The 15,264-nt window shown below is 39.0% G+C and overlaps 1 protein-coding gene across 1 annotated transcript; it reads right to left on the bottom strand.

The window, feature by feature from the left end:
• Positions 1 to 512: 512 nt before the first annotated feature.
• Positions 513 to 10,557, bottom strand: LOC109055036 (delta-like protein B). Its single transcript, XM_042756404.1, has 10 exons — positions 10,280 to 10,557; positions 9,810 to 10,049; positions 9,492 to 9,558; positions 9,119 to 9,376; positions 8,328 to 8,689; positions 7,156 to 7,372; positions 4,544 to 6,648; positions 3,308 to 3,382; positions 2,628 to 2,660; positions 513 to 1,240 (listed from the first exon to the last, which is right to left on the bottom strand). The coding sequence occupies exons 1-7, from the start codon at positions 10,328 to 10,330 to the stop codon at positions 5,996 to 5,998; spliced, it is 1,848 nt and encodes a 615-aa protein (XP_042612338.1). The 5' UTR covers positions 10,331 to 10,557; the 3' UTR covers positions 513 to 1,240; positions 2,628 to 2,660; positions 3,308 to 3,382; positions 4,544 to 5,995.
• Between the last annotated feature and the right edge of the window lie 4,707 nt (positions 10,558 to 15,264).

The following is a 15,264-nucleotide window of genomic DNA, read 5'->3' as shown; positions in this document are numbered from 1 at the left end:
CTTTTTTTGTACACTCCAAAGTACAAAAAATACTGTCTCGTGATGTTTCTCTCAATTCACACTTATACACTTGTGATGTAAGATGACACCATAAAAAATATACGTTTTTAAAGCAAACACAGGAGGAAAGGGTTTGGAATCACAGCCATAATGAATTAATATAGCAAAGGGTTTTCTAATTGTTCTCAAAAAGTCCCAAGAACGCAACATTTTAGATTTAGCACAAACCCCAATAGTCTTTTGCATAAGTCAAGTCACCTTTATTTATATAGTGTTTTCAACAATACAGATCGTGTCAAAGCAACTGAACAACATTAATTAGTGTGTCTATAATGCAAAATGACAATAGTAAACACTCATTTTTCAGTTAAAGGCAGTTCATCATTGAATTCAGTGGTCAAGCACATCCATTTGACTAGAATGAATCTACTAAACCAGTAGATAGTGCCCATTAGAGGGTCTCAGCAAACTTCCAGGGGGGCCTTAAAATCTTAAAAATCAAAGCTTTAAAAGTCTCAAAATCGTTTACATTTATATTAACAGAGTCTTCATTAAATTGCTAAAATAAAACACTAAATAAAACTGTATTACTGCTCCCTCTGGTGGACGATATGTTAAAGCACACCCCAGCTCAACATCACTCTCACCTTCACCTTCCATTAACACTACACACAAATTCAAAATAATTGTCACTTTTATTAAACATTTATTGCATGTAATCTACCAATTCATAAACATTATTAACCTTAATAATATGTCCATAGATATAATGACTGCTGATATTGTTCTCCTTGTTAAATTGTTTCCCTTGTTAACATGTTTTAGTATATTATTGTGAATTTGTGGAGACAAAGAATCCTGAAAACAACCAATATCACCAGATTAAGCTTTAAATGTAAATTACATACTGCTAGTTTCACTAATCAATCATAACCCGGTCAACAAGCAACCAAGAAACCTGCTAATATACCACATTAATGAGTTGGCAAACAAACACCTCACAGTTACTGAGCTGCTAAACCAGTTGGATACATTGTATGCGTGTCCTGAGTATGTGTTATTATCCAAACTGCAATCACAATGTCTGATGTGTTGGATGTTGATGGCTGCCTCTGTGATGATGGATGTTGCCATGGTGATGGGGGTAAGCATGGAGACAGGGATGCTCAATTCCCTCATTCTGCAACTCTTCCTGTTTATGGAGACCACGCAGCTTCTGCAACAGCTCGGCAATAAAAGCCTGAACACACACACACACACACACACACATCACTACACAAACTGGTTGGTGCAAAATAATATAGTTATATAGTAGATTTAATGTTTAAAGGCGAGAAACTGCAGGTGAATAGGGTAAAAAAAATTAACTAATAGTTATCACCTTACTTACCAAGTTGATTGATTATATTGATAACTGCAAACATTTTTTGTATTACAAGTTTTCTAAAATGTTATATTTAAATATGCAAATGAGGCATTATTTAATGAAATATGCACTTTTTTGCATACATTTCTAGTAAAAAAATCGAAACACTGGATGAAGTTTCAAAATTCTTGTTTAATTTATTTTGACATATTAGAGTCAAATGTTTTTACAGAAAGAATTCTGGGTATCTCTTTTTGTCTGCAGTGTCTCCCCTTAAAACACAACAAAAAAAATATGCTGAAAAATCTACAACAGAAATGATCTTGACTTTTATCTACTGGTTGTTCAGAATTAACTAAGTAAAGCTCTTAAATATCTTCTGCAGACTGTATGTGTATGTGTACCAGTCAGCAGTTTTTTGTTTACACTGTTAGGGGCCCTTCCCAAAGAATGCATTTTTCCATTCCACTGTGCAACTTTTCCATTGTTTTTCTACGCAAACAAGCTAGATGGACGTGTTTGATCACTGTGCACGTGTCTCGTGTCTTTTGCAGCATCTTGGAATGACACAGCATTCTAAAAGTTAAAATAAAACTGTTAAAATAAGTTAAGCTTTTAAAAAACAATTCTCTGGCCACATCTCACGTTAGTTTAAGCAAAAACATGTTCTTAATCAAATTGAAAATGGTGAAAATTGTGCCCTGGTATGTCTCAAATGTGAAAACCGATTACGTTTTTCAGATGTCAGTGTTCTGTTCTGTCTATTTATGTGTGAAAGGTAAGTGCCACGTTCCTCTCTACTGATTCTCCATGATGTGTCAGCACTTCAACACAAGTTTACCCAGAGACACACAATCTTCTGTGCATACACCCACAGTAACAGTCATGTACACACACTAATCAAAAGAATGAGAGTGAACATTGTTAAAGAGCCCCAATGAAAGAATAGCTTTGTACTAACTGAGAGAAATAGGGGCATGGGGAAAGAAGAGAACAAAATCATTCATTTATTGTGATCATTGTGAGAAATGCGTGGAAAGGAGTGTCAGCCACTGCAGCGTTCCTCAGAGAGAGAGAGAGAGATTGAGTGGGAAAGAGGGATGAAGAGGTAGAGTAACAAAGGAATGAGAAAACAAGAGAGGTCTTTAGAGAGGTACTAAGGATGAATAGACAAAGTTTGAAAAAACAACAACAAAAACGTTAGGAAATAGAAGTGACGAAAAAGAAAAGGATTTATGGATGGAGGAATTGAAAAATGTACCTCAGTCCTACTAGTGCAGGTTTGCAGAAGAACCTGGAAAACAAACGAAAACAAATTCATTCTTTGATTGTCATTTTAAATAGCTTTATCCAAATTCCATTAAATTAGCCTAAAAAGTGAATATTACTAATATTATTTACAACTCTAATGTGCACACAGTAGAAAACATAAAGCCTTGAATGGTTCTGTACTGATATTCAGATAAATGAGAGGCTGGGGGAGAGTCCATAGCGAGTGGGCCTCATTTCTGAGAAAAAGGGGGTCCCTGCAAACACTCAGGTCAAGGGACGTGCTATAAAAGCACTGGCATCCACTCACCCTCTTCATCTACAAGTAAAATATCAGGTTGCTGACCTCAAGGTCAATGGTCCTATCTTCTGCATGTTATTTCATGGGAGATACAAACTTAAAAAAAAAAAAAGAGCAAACAAATCTGGAAAAAAAAATGAAATTAGATTTTCCCAGTGCAGTGGGGAAAAAATGCTTCTATTTATTTTCTGCATCTTCTTGTCTAATAAACCTAACACTGTATATTACAAATATTGTTGGCTATTTGACAAATAGCTTTTGTCACTCTTTTGTAAGTCACTTTGAATAAAAGCATTAGTTTAATGCATAAATGTAAGTGTAAATATGGCAAGACCTAAATACAGGATGTGAAAAGAGGAGGATTATGGCACCTGTAGTTTGTGTGTTCGCTCTTCATCACTCGGAAGATCCAACAAATCATCAATATTTACTTCCTCTGGCATGTCCTCCAAAATAAACACAAACAAAACAACAAAAATTATTACGCAGCAGCTATGAGAATTGAATACATTTTGCTGAAAAGACTAAGCTAATAATATATAACTGTAAATGTGACATTATAAATAACCACACAGTCCACTGTAAGACATGAAGCTCCCAAATTACAGCGTACAGGACAATATGGCACCACCACACAGGTATGTATTCATGTATCTATGTATTCCAGTTCATAACACTGCCTGTTATATCTTGTTGTTCCTCAACCTTTCAGCAGCCCACAGTTTCAGTATCTCAAAAAATCTTCTCAATATTCCATAATCTCAGTGGGAAAATTTCTTCTACACAAGCGGAGGAGGAAATCCAGATAACAGATCACATAACACAACTCCCGAGAGACATCTCTCCCGTCTCTTACTGTGGGATAGCGTCTCACTACACACACAGCTTGTGTTAAAAGATCCTGTTTGTTGCTGCCGTCGACTGTTTCTCAGGAGGTGCCCATGTAAGGTAGCAATAGAACCAAGTGACTCACTCTGTAAAAGAGGGAGAGAAAGCTGAACTTCCCCCAGTACCTCCAGAGGCCTGGTCCTCCTCACCTTTTATGGGCAGCCAAACTTACCTAATATTATCCCACAACTAATAAGGTTCTGTCACACATATTAATGTCACAGCATCCATCACACACTTACATTAACAACGGTTGTTGTTTATAAATGTGAGACTTGCAGAACAATCTCTCCCCTCACTGCACTTAAAGGAGCAAATACAGACTTTAAAAAAGACATGAGGTTATCAACCTTTATTTTCGTTTGAGTGGTGTAAAATGTCTGTATTTTATGTACTTATTTCTCATGCATTCAAGTATCACTCTTATTCTTTAGATACTTATTGTCTCTACAGACATTTTTAAAACAAAGACTGATCCACTTTTAGACAAAACAAGATAACTTTAGTTTGTAAAGTTAACTATATTCATCGATTTAGAAATGAACACACCTGGTAACAACATGAGTTCTTTAAAGAGAAAAAAATGCATCGACAGGGCACTATCGCTCATTTCACCATAAATAAATAAATAAATAATAAAAAAAAATCGTAATCAACCTGTAGATTCTAGTGTAAACTCTGCACCAGCTGCACCTGTGGGGATGCGCGAGGACACTCACCTTGCCCTCGTACAGCTTGTCCAACCCTTCATCGATCCATCGCTCTACGTCCAACCTTTTCTGAAGCTGTTTGCGGTTGTATTTTACCGTAACGCGTGATTGCCGCTTATTTAAGTTGATCCCGTGCTCTTCTGGAGCGTTGTCTAAGTCCGGGGAATAACCGGTATGTATCTCTTTAGCCATGTTTCATGTGCCCGTGCTTGTCTGAAAATGAGCACTTGGAGGGGCGCGCGGACAAATAAAGCTGAACGCTGTGTGGCACGCACTCAACTTGATTGGAGGAAAGTCAGATGATCGTGGATAGAATTTTTTTTTTATTATTATTATTAATCCATTCTGCTATTTTAATTGTTATAAGATACATTAAAATGACTTAAGAGACAAAATGTTAATGCCAAACTAAATGGTGTGCTATTAATCAAACACTGTAAAAGAACAGAGTTGAAAGAAAGTGTTTCTCAAATAATTTATTTCTCTCATTAAAGTAACAAACACATACAAAATAAATTAACATAAATCATATTTTTTTTTACAAAGACAAGACAATGATTGAAAGCAAAAGTACAAAAATGCAAAATAGTACATAGTAAATAAATCTAGGAGTAAATTAATAGGAAACATCTGGCAAAAGAAATAAACATTCATTAGACATAAACCCCATTGAAGAAAATTGATTCTATGTAATTTAACATAAGAACCAATGATACATTTCCCCATACCAGTCGAGGAAGAAAACACACTGCTTAATACGCAATACAAAACTGGAGCAAAATCTTACCATTTGGTCTGAAGAACATAGTTTAATCATATCTGGGTCAGACTGTTGCTTGCTTCCTTTCTCTACACAATTTTATTTTTTTATTTTTTTATTAAAACACCTGTTGCGGGCAATATCCTGGCAAACAATCAAAGGTGATATTCTTATCCTTATAAGAGAAAAGTCTTATACAGAGCCCAGAGTTTGACCTAATCCTTATGCTCTTAAGTTTAATTTACCTAATTCTCTTTCAATAGAGGTATTTCCTTACTTAGTTCTCTTTGTATAGAGTTATTTTCACTTCTTTATCTTTGTATAAAGATATCAGTTCTCTGCATATAGAGTTCTGCAACCTAAGTCTGTTTCAGCTTTTAGGAGTTGTGTCTGTCTTCATATGGAAACACAGACTCACAAAGTCCAGCACACAATGATGTGCTTATTTCTTTCTTTTGGTTTTTGGTTTACAGAGTCTCCCACCTATACAGATGGCAAAGCTCCAATGCCTTATTCAGTCATTACACCTTTAATTCATCCATTTAAGCATTATTCATTCATTCATAATAATTAAGACAAAAGCAAGTGCTACATCCAAATTCTTATCCCTGCATGTGAGTTTGTGTGTCTGTGTATATATATGCTCACTTATCTACATTTGTGTCTACACCGAGAGTATGAGTGTACAAGTGTGTGTTGCCTTATCTAAGTCCTCCTCCAGCACTCCACAGGAAGTCCTGCCCAGCAGGCAGCGTGTGAGAAGCCGCCAAAGAGATTCTGCCTTCAGTGTTGCAGGGTTTCACCTGACTGAAGTCTCTGTCATAGGGATAGTGCTGCCTGTCCAAGTTATTCACCGTCTCCAAATCATTAAACACAGACTCACACAGCTGCTGTCTGCGCAGTCTATGCCTTCTCCTCCTGATCACCACCAGTCCCACACACACTCCCAAAAACAAGGCCAGCACACCTAACACACATGACACCGCCACTGCTGAAGGTGAGGTCTGACCAATCTGGGGGGCCATCAGCTCCATACTTCCCTGCACAGGAAACTCACAGTTTGGACCCATGAACCCAGGCACACACTGACACACTGGCCCAGAGAAGTGTGTGTAGCACGTTCCTCCGTGGAGGCATGTGTTTGTGAGACAAGCATCTGCTCGTAGGCTGCAGTTTTTACCGGTGAAACCAAGCGTACAGGTGCAGGTGTAGTCGTTAATGCCATCTTGGCAGGTTCCGGCATTTTGACACGGATAGCGGGCACAGTCATCGATGTTCGTCTCACAGCGAGAGCCAGTGAAACCAGGGCGACAGCGGCACAGAGCACTAGCGCCCAGATCCACACACTCACCGCCTACAACCCGAAGGAAGAAGAGGTTACATATGAGTAGGTATAGTAGAGAGGAACTGTAACAGATACTGTAATAGAAGCACATGTGTATGTGTTTGGTTGCGTAAAAATGTTTAGAACTGAAACAACTTAGTGGAAAGTTTAAACTGCTCTTTTCATAGAATCAAAATGAACGGTGACCACAGCTGTCAAGCAAGATTTTTTAGTGAACTTAAATTGCAGATATTTCCTCACATAAACCTTCCTTGTATGACTATAGAAGACTCTGTGCATGGGCCATAAGCGCAGCTTTAATTATTATTATTATTATTATTATTTGGAGCTTAAGAGGCTGTGGTTGTCAACCCATTTCATTGTATGAACACCATGATCATTCCTTTTTGTTCCACAAAAGAATGAAACCCAACATGAGGGTTAGTAAATGACAGAATTTTTACCTTAGGGTGAACTACCCCTTTAAGTAAAATTAATTTTGTTGATGCATTGTCCTCAGTCAGCACAGACACTTACCATTGGCACAAGGTTTGTGGCTGCAGCGGTCCAGTCTCTTCTCACAGTTGGATCCAGTAAAGGCTGGGGGGCAGCGGCAGACATAGCCACCAGTGAATTTTTCCTCACATGTACCTCCATTAAAGCAGGGGTCATCCGCACAAGTCATCGCAATGATCTCACAGTTCTTCCCATAGAATCCCTGAGGACATGTACAGGAGTAATCGTTCTCCAAATCCTGCAGGAGAAGAGAATATACATATTGGCAAGGTGTAAACATAATTCAGGGCTCAAACCATTTTTGATCTTCAAAAGCCACTGTGCACATAAAGCACATCTGAGCATATTTACTTAACCTAAATCATGACCTATAAATTGAAAAAAAAAAAATTACCCATATTTATTAAATTTTTTCATTTTTTTTTTTTTTTTTTTTTTTTTTTTAAATGCATTTAAAATCCCCCTACTGTGCCATTTTTAACATTCCTAATATTATTTTGGGAGTCTCCTGCAAGAGGTTTACATGCAAGGTCAAAAAATCCTTTCGTTTTCTCAAAATATGCATTTAATATCACCTCATTTTCCAATGATTCTCAAACAATTAGTTCGGTCTCTCTAAACCCCACCTTTCTGTGAGCCTACTCTGCTCTGATTGGTCAGATGGCCCATTCTGTTGTGACTGGTCTACCGCGTACAGCGTCTTCTCGACATGAACAAGCTGCAGTGTTTGAGGGAGGGTCAAGTTATTTGCAGCCAGCCAACATAGAACATTGGTCGGCATTATCCAAATGTGTTACCCTGTGACTTGTAGCCTTATGGAAGTGGGATTCGAATTGTTAAATTGAAAAATATACATTTGTATATTCGTCATATATATATATATCAGTATATATAAATAATATATATGTATGATACATGTATATATATATATATATAGATATATATATATATAAATATTACAATGTAGAGTATGTGTGTGTGTGTGTGTGTGTGTGTGATATATATGAGTATGTGTGTGTGTGTGTGTGTGTGTGTGTGTGTGTGTGTGTGTGTGTGTGTGTGTGTGTGTGCTGCATTTCAAATAATCTAAATTGATTTATATATAAATATTGTTATTATTACTATCATATATATGCTTTTAACTCATGTCTGTTTAATAATGTTTTATTATTATCATTTGAGCATAAACTTACGTTGCAACTGCCGCCATTCTTGCAGGGGTTGCAGTCACACTCATTAATCTCCAGCTCACAGTTTGTGCCCCCATATCCTGGTCGGCAGGTGCAAGTGTAGCTGCCCTGCCCGGTGTTGGTGCAGGTGGCGCCATTAGCACAGGGTTTGTGGTTGGTGCAATAGTTGAGGTCCTGGTTACAGAAGAGGCCTCCCCAGCCCTCCTTACACACACACTGCCATGGCTGCGAGCAGGTCCCATGCAGGCATCCTGGGTAATGCACACACTCGCTGCAGGATGGCCCCTGCCATCCCAGACGACACTTACACTCACCAGGTGACTCGCAGTAACCGTGCCGCTCACTGCAGTCAGAAGAGCAGATGGCTGTGGGAGGAGACAGAGAGGGGGTTACGCACACCACACACACACCACGCCCCCCGGAGAGGGCAGATGAATGGGTGTGTTAAGTGTTGGGGCCAGCAGCTGGTGAGCTGACAGAGGTAATGCACTCTTTTGTATTTTGAGCTGTGGCAAGCGTGCACACACACACACAGAACGACCCTCTAGTATGTATCTGTTGGGTTTCTTTGTTCGGCTGAACAAAAGAAGTGTAGAAGCTCTAGTGAGCAGCTCAGCTTCCATCAGACACACATGTACACAAAGATTTGAGAGATAAGGGGATGTGTTGCTGCTGCTAAGGTTCCAACACACACAAACCACAATCACACATAAATACAGAGTGATCAGGAGAGGGAGTGGGAGTGCTTCTTTTCAGAGTCCCAGACATACAGGTGGTAAATAGGTGGTACTCACGCTCAGAGCAATAGTCTCCCTGCCATCCCTCCTGGCATTCCCTGTTCCCATTCTCATCGCAGGTGTAGTGTCCCAGTGTGTCATCACGGGGACGGCAGTAATCCGAACATGCCTCGCCGAAGTAAAATTCATCACAGAAAACATGATACGAGTAACGGAGCTCGCTCTGATCCCCAAAATGAACATCCTGAGACCAGTCTTCTCCAATCGTCAATCGTCTTCGTGTTGCTAAACGACTGATCAGGTTGTTCTGATTCTCTGTTGTGGAAAATGATAGAAAATTTTAAGCTTAAAGTAGTAATTGAATAAATTAATAAAAAAAATAAATCTCTTATGTCTGTGACTTTGCCTTCCATCAGACTGTGTAGCCCACCTGTGTAGTCATGATGCTCTTTAGGAGACTCTGCATTCCATGCCTCAATAATAAGAGAAAATGTCCCCTGAAAAGAAAATGATATTATTTCAGATGTTAAAAACTTTAAATAATTTTTGAACATTCTCTATTGTCTTCCATTGACTTTCACTGTTTATGGTATTTCATATGGTTAAGTGTTTAGTTAAAATTAATCGGAATCTGAATAAATAAGCAGTAGCCTAATGCAAAAATGGTTGTCTTATTAGTCATTTACTCAGATCAGCTTACTAAATGGAGCTGTTAGCTGAACTTCATCTAGTGTGTAATGAACTTTACCGGCCACTTGAAGTGGAAAGGCACCCGGATGGCTGCGCTGTTGGCTATAGAGCTCTGGTCCGCTCGCAGGACATTTGTCTGACCGGTTCCGAAGGTGCACGGAGGTTCAGCGGAGATGACGTCTTCTGAATGTTTGAGACAAATCCTGAAAAAGATGCTGCAGTCTCGCGTCCTCCTGCAGAAGCGGCGTGTCGTGCTGAACGAGACAACTTTCAACTCAAATACACCCGATGAAGCCACCTGTTCAAGAACAGAGAAACCGCACGTGATTTCTTAATCCTTTGGAAATAATAAACAATACACTACACAGGAGACATATATATATATATATATATGATATATATATAGTATATATATTATATATATAAGCTAGATATATATATTATATATATAGCTATCTACAAATAAATTTGTTTTTGTTATTAAAGAGAAAATATGAGTAAAGTATAAGCCTTGAACTTGCTCCTTACCAACTGCAAAAGCGACACACACAACAGGCAGTACAAAGACAGATGCGCCATCTCGCTCAGTTAATCCAAAACTTTATTACAAGAACACACAGGTATCTTCATCCGTTACTTCTGGAGCTTCAAGGTATTTGGAGATGTCAGCTAGATGTCCTGGTACGAAATCCTCGGCAGGTCCATTAAAGTCCACCGTGTCTTCAGAGGAAACGTTCACTCGTCCTCATCGTTCTTCAGCGAGTGCGGTTTGTCTTCATTGATGTCTCGAGGAACGGACGCGGTTATATATGTCTCGCCCCCCTGCACGTGACGTCAGAGGGGGGCATATGGCATAATTTTGGCCTGATTAAATCGATCTGCTGCATGTGGCAGTGGTGTTGATGGAGTTAATGCTGAAGTTAGCCACACTGCTGTCTGTATCAAACCAGGGAATTTTAATCACAGTGATACAGAGCAGATGGGCACAGGAGTTCTCAAGTATGAAAACCTTGATGAAGCTTCCTTTATTTTGTGAGATATTAAAAAAAAATGTTTTAAAATAATAATAAACACCAAAATTAGTTCGTCATTCATACTCCATAAATAAATTCACTTAAACTTAAGTCGTCTTCAAACTCTATGGAAAATATTCCCAGCAGGTACAATATGGTTGCTAGAAATAAAAAATAAACAGGGTTAGTTCCACCCAAATATTAAAATTATGTCATTAATGACTCACCCCTCATGTCTTTCCAAACCCGTAAGACCTCCGTTCATCTTCGGAACACAGTTTAAGATATTTAGATTTAGCTCCGAGAGCTTTCAGTCCCTTCCATTGAGAAATGTATGTACGGTATACTGTCCACGTCCAAAAGGGTAATAAATACATCTTCAAAGTAGTCCCTGTGACATCAGAGGGTCCGTTAGAATTTTTGAAGCATCGAAAATACATTTTGGTCCCAAAATATCAAAAACCTACGACTTTATTTCAGCATTGACTTCTCTCTCCCGGGTCTGTTATGAGCGCGTTCACCTCACATCCGGTTCGCGAACGAATCACTCGATGTAACCGGATCTTCTTGAACCAGTTCACCAAATCGAACTGAATTCGTTTGAAACGGTTCGCGTCAACAATAAGCATTAATCCACCAATGACTTAAGCTGTTAACTTTTTTAAATCATGGCTGACACTCCCTCTGAGTTAAAATAAATCAATATCCCGGAGTAATTCATTTACTCAAACAGTACACTGACTGAACCGAGCCAGATAACGAACGAACATTTGACTCGTTCTCGAGTCAAGAACCGTTGCATCGGTTTTCGGATCACCGGGTATGATGGGAAGTTCTGTTCTTCTCCGCGAACCGGTTCTTTCGGACAGTTTTGATTCAATAAACCCGGTTGCCGAAAAAACGGTTCACCAGTTCTTTTGCGCTCGACGTAATGACTTCATTGGCGATGATTGCCCTTGATTGAAGCCTTCGGTTTACCCGCGCTCATAACATTAGCACAGAATCGGTTTTCAGAATCAATCACCAAAAGAACCAGTTTCAGACGCGCTGTGTGTCAGTCTGAATCCACCATGCGCAGTAAGTATCATCAGCTCCTCGATGCGGTTTCTCGAAGCGGACGCGTCCGAAACAGAAACGTTTCGTTCTTGACTCGAGAACGAGTCAATGTTTCGTTCGTTTATTTGGCCTCGGTCAGTCTAGTGTACGTGTTTGAGTAAATGAATTACTCCGGGATATTGGTGCGTATTTTTTGGTTTATGTTGAACTCAGAGGGCAGTGTCAGCCCATGTTGGGGGGGGGTGGGGGGGGGGGGGGGGGGGGGGGAAAAAAGTGGAACAGCTTAAGTCAAAGTATTGGTGGATTAATGGCTTATCAGCCATGAACAAGCGAACCGTTTCAAAACTTATTCGCGAACCGTTTCGATAGATTTGGGGAACTGGTTCAAGAAGATCCGGTTACATCGAGTGATTCGTTCGCGAACCGGAATGTGAGTGTGAACGCGCTCAGAACAGACCCGGAGAGAAGTCAATGCTGAATAAAGTAGTAGTTTTTGATATTCTTGGACCCAAAATGTATTTTCGAATGCTTCAAAAAAATTTAACGGACCCCTCTGATGTCATGGACTACTTTGAAGATGTTTTATTACCTTTTCTGGACGTGTGACAAGTATACCGACAATACAAGTCTCAATGGAGGGACAGAACGCTCTCGGACTCAAATCGAAAATATCTTATACTGTGTTCCGAAGATGAACGGAGGTCTTACGGGTTTGGAACGACATGAGGTTGATCATTAATGATACTTAAATTGTTCCTTTACATCACCTGAGCTTAAGTAAAATACAAACACCATGTAAAATATTCCCGATAAGAAACAAAAAAAATACCAAAAAAATAAAAAATAAACCAAATAGGTATGCTACTTAAATTGTTCCTTTACATCACCTGAGCTATTTTACCTTATGCTCATGCATCCTTCAGAATGCGAGCACGATTTTGTAATTGTACAGTTAGGTTATGTATGATCCTAAATAAAGGAAGTAGCCTTTGTGAAGTTTGATTGAAAATAAAACACAGGACCGTTTAAATCTCTGCAAAGATTTAGACAAATGTTTTGACATTGACATATATTCAATTCTTATATTAACAATAAAATAACCATTATAATATTTATATTTTATTAAATTATTATGTTTTTATTATTCAATAAAAAAAGATATTTTCATGTTTATGTTTTCACTTTTTAAGGTTCCTGAGTGGTATAGAGTGCATGTTTCTGTTTTTAATTATTTCCTCTGTCCCCTAAACACTTACGCTCAACCTTGGACTGTGTGGTCGCTCTGGCGCGTGCGGGCAAGGGGAGGCCATACGTTTTTATTTGCAATGTTCTTTGTGTCTGCAGGCACATGTGTGTGTGTGTGTGTGTGTGTGTGTGTGTGTGTGTGTGTGTGTGTGTGTCTTTTGTTGTGCAGTAGCCTATGCAGAGACGCTCAGGCTGCTCCGGAGGTTGGGTGGGGAAATATCATGATGACGCTTTTGTGTGGGTCAGCTCCAACAGCTGTATGTTAACAGGCGGCACATGGTCACTTGTCCGCCACAAACCGCCCGAACTCTCCCCACCGGCATCTGTTGCAGCCGGCTGCAGCCATTCCACTTACTTTTTATTTATGTTTTTTAATAACGTACCTATATTTTCTTACATATAGGCCTGTTTATTATTTTCCCACGGTATTAGTCCTTCGAGATTAAATTAAATTAATGCATTTAGCAGACGCTTTTATCCAAAGCGACTTACAGTGCATTCAGGCTATCAATTTTTACCTATCATGTGTTCCCAGGGATCGAACCCCCAACCTTGCGCTTGTTAACGCAATGCTCTACCACTTGAGCTACAGGAACACTAGATTAATAGAAAATATAGAAATATTATTGAAATAATTCTCTTTCTCTCTCTCTCGCTCTCTCTCTCTCTCTCTCTCTATCGATATATAACCTATCTATCTATCTATCTATCTATCTATCTATCTATATATTAAAGAGTAGAGCATTGTGACGTGTGTGTGTTTGTGGTCGGTCACGCTCGATAGAGCTCTGTTGTTGTTATGGTAATGAGTGACGCGTGCCTCAGAACCCTTTCATTAAGCCATAATAATCACAATGCATCACTTATAATGTCTTTTAAAAGGCACCATATATAATGTCTCAAAGGCCACATATACATGTAAATGAAGAAAGTGTGTGGAGACAGTCGGTCAAGAAACATGCCCTGACACTGTAAGCAAACAAAATCACTTTATTCTATTTATTCTGCTTATATGATTCTATGCTTGATGAAGTTGATGCTGGGGACAAAAAGCCATTTTATGCCACACACTGTGTTGTATCAGAGCTTTTGGTGGAGATAAACCTTGTTGTCATGTGGGGGAAAGTGCGGATGACCAGATGAGGAAAACAACAAGCATGCAAGTTTGATATCAATATCAATACAGTGTGCCAACTGCCAATGATGTTTTGCACCTGATACATCAAAAGTTTTCATTATAAAGAAGGTCTTTAGTTTAATGATGGCCTTAATTAAATGTAGACTTTAACCTTAAGCTGCTGTCCATGAGCAAAAACTCTTTATAATAAACGTCCAGTAGTCAACAAGAAAATCTCCGGTTCACTTATCCTATCCACATAATGTGCAGCTATAAAAGTAACTAATACAGAAACAGTTGTGACTATGGCATGCAAGATTTTTTAATCCTTAAATAAAAGCTTTAAAGGTGCTGTATGTACGATTGACACCGAGTGGTTGAACTAGGTATTGCATTTCTATTTCAAAATAATGGAGAGGGTTTTTTTCTGGCCCCTCCTCCTCCGATTTGACTCACTGCAGGTTGCCAGATTGACAACACAAACAGGAACGAGCGCACTTGAGATGAATGAAATGAAATATGCTGTGTTTTCGGCCAACTGGCAACCCGGGGTGCCGAAATACAATTCGGGTAAACTGGCAGTGGGCGGGTTTCACAAACAAAAACAGAGACCGACATTCCGGGCCCCAACGCACATTTTCAAATGAGAATAACTGACTGTAGCATTGTTTTTCAGATAAACAAGTATGTCAACTTAGCATGCTTCTTAAATATGTGCAAACATATTATTCTAAGTTTTTCTATGCTTTAGTAGAGTCAAAATCTTACATACAGCACCTTTAAGTTTGAGTTAAAAGGAGGTGAAGCATGGATTGGGTTAAAGGCTGGTAACGTTAGCAGGATTTAGGCCTTTGAGACCACTGACATCTGCACAAATGAGAGAAAGGGAAGCACTTATCCAAAGAGAGAACCTTAATTCAGAGGTGTTTACGAGAAGACAGTAAATAAGTCAACAAAATAGGAAACACTTTCTTCAGAAAATGAAGATTTTTTTTTACTGTTACAGTTTACAGATTCCAGCTGTTTTCTTAAAGACAATTGTTGTTTCTTAAAGAGACAACCCCCTGCCACCAGAAAAAGTA

This window comes from Cyprinus carpio, chromosome A5, assembly GCF_018340385.1.
Source record: "Cyprinus carpio isolate SPL01 chromosome A5, ASM1834038v1, whole genome shotgun sequence".
Classification (NCBI taxonomy): domain Eukaryota; kingdom Metazoa; phylum Chordata; class Actinopteri; order Cypriniformes; family Cyprinidae; genus Cyprinus; species Cyprinus carpio.
Note: the sequence above shows the minus strand (reverse complement) of the source record. Positions and strands in the feature narration are given on the sequence as shown.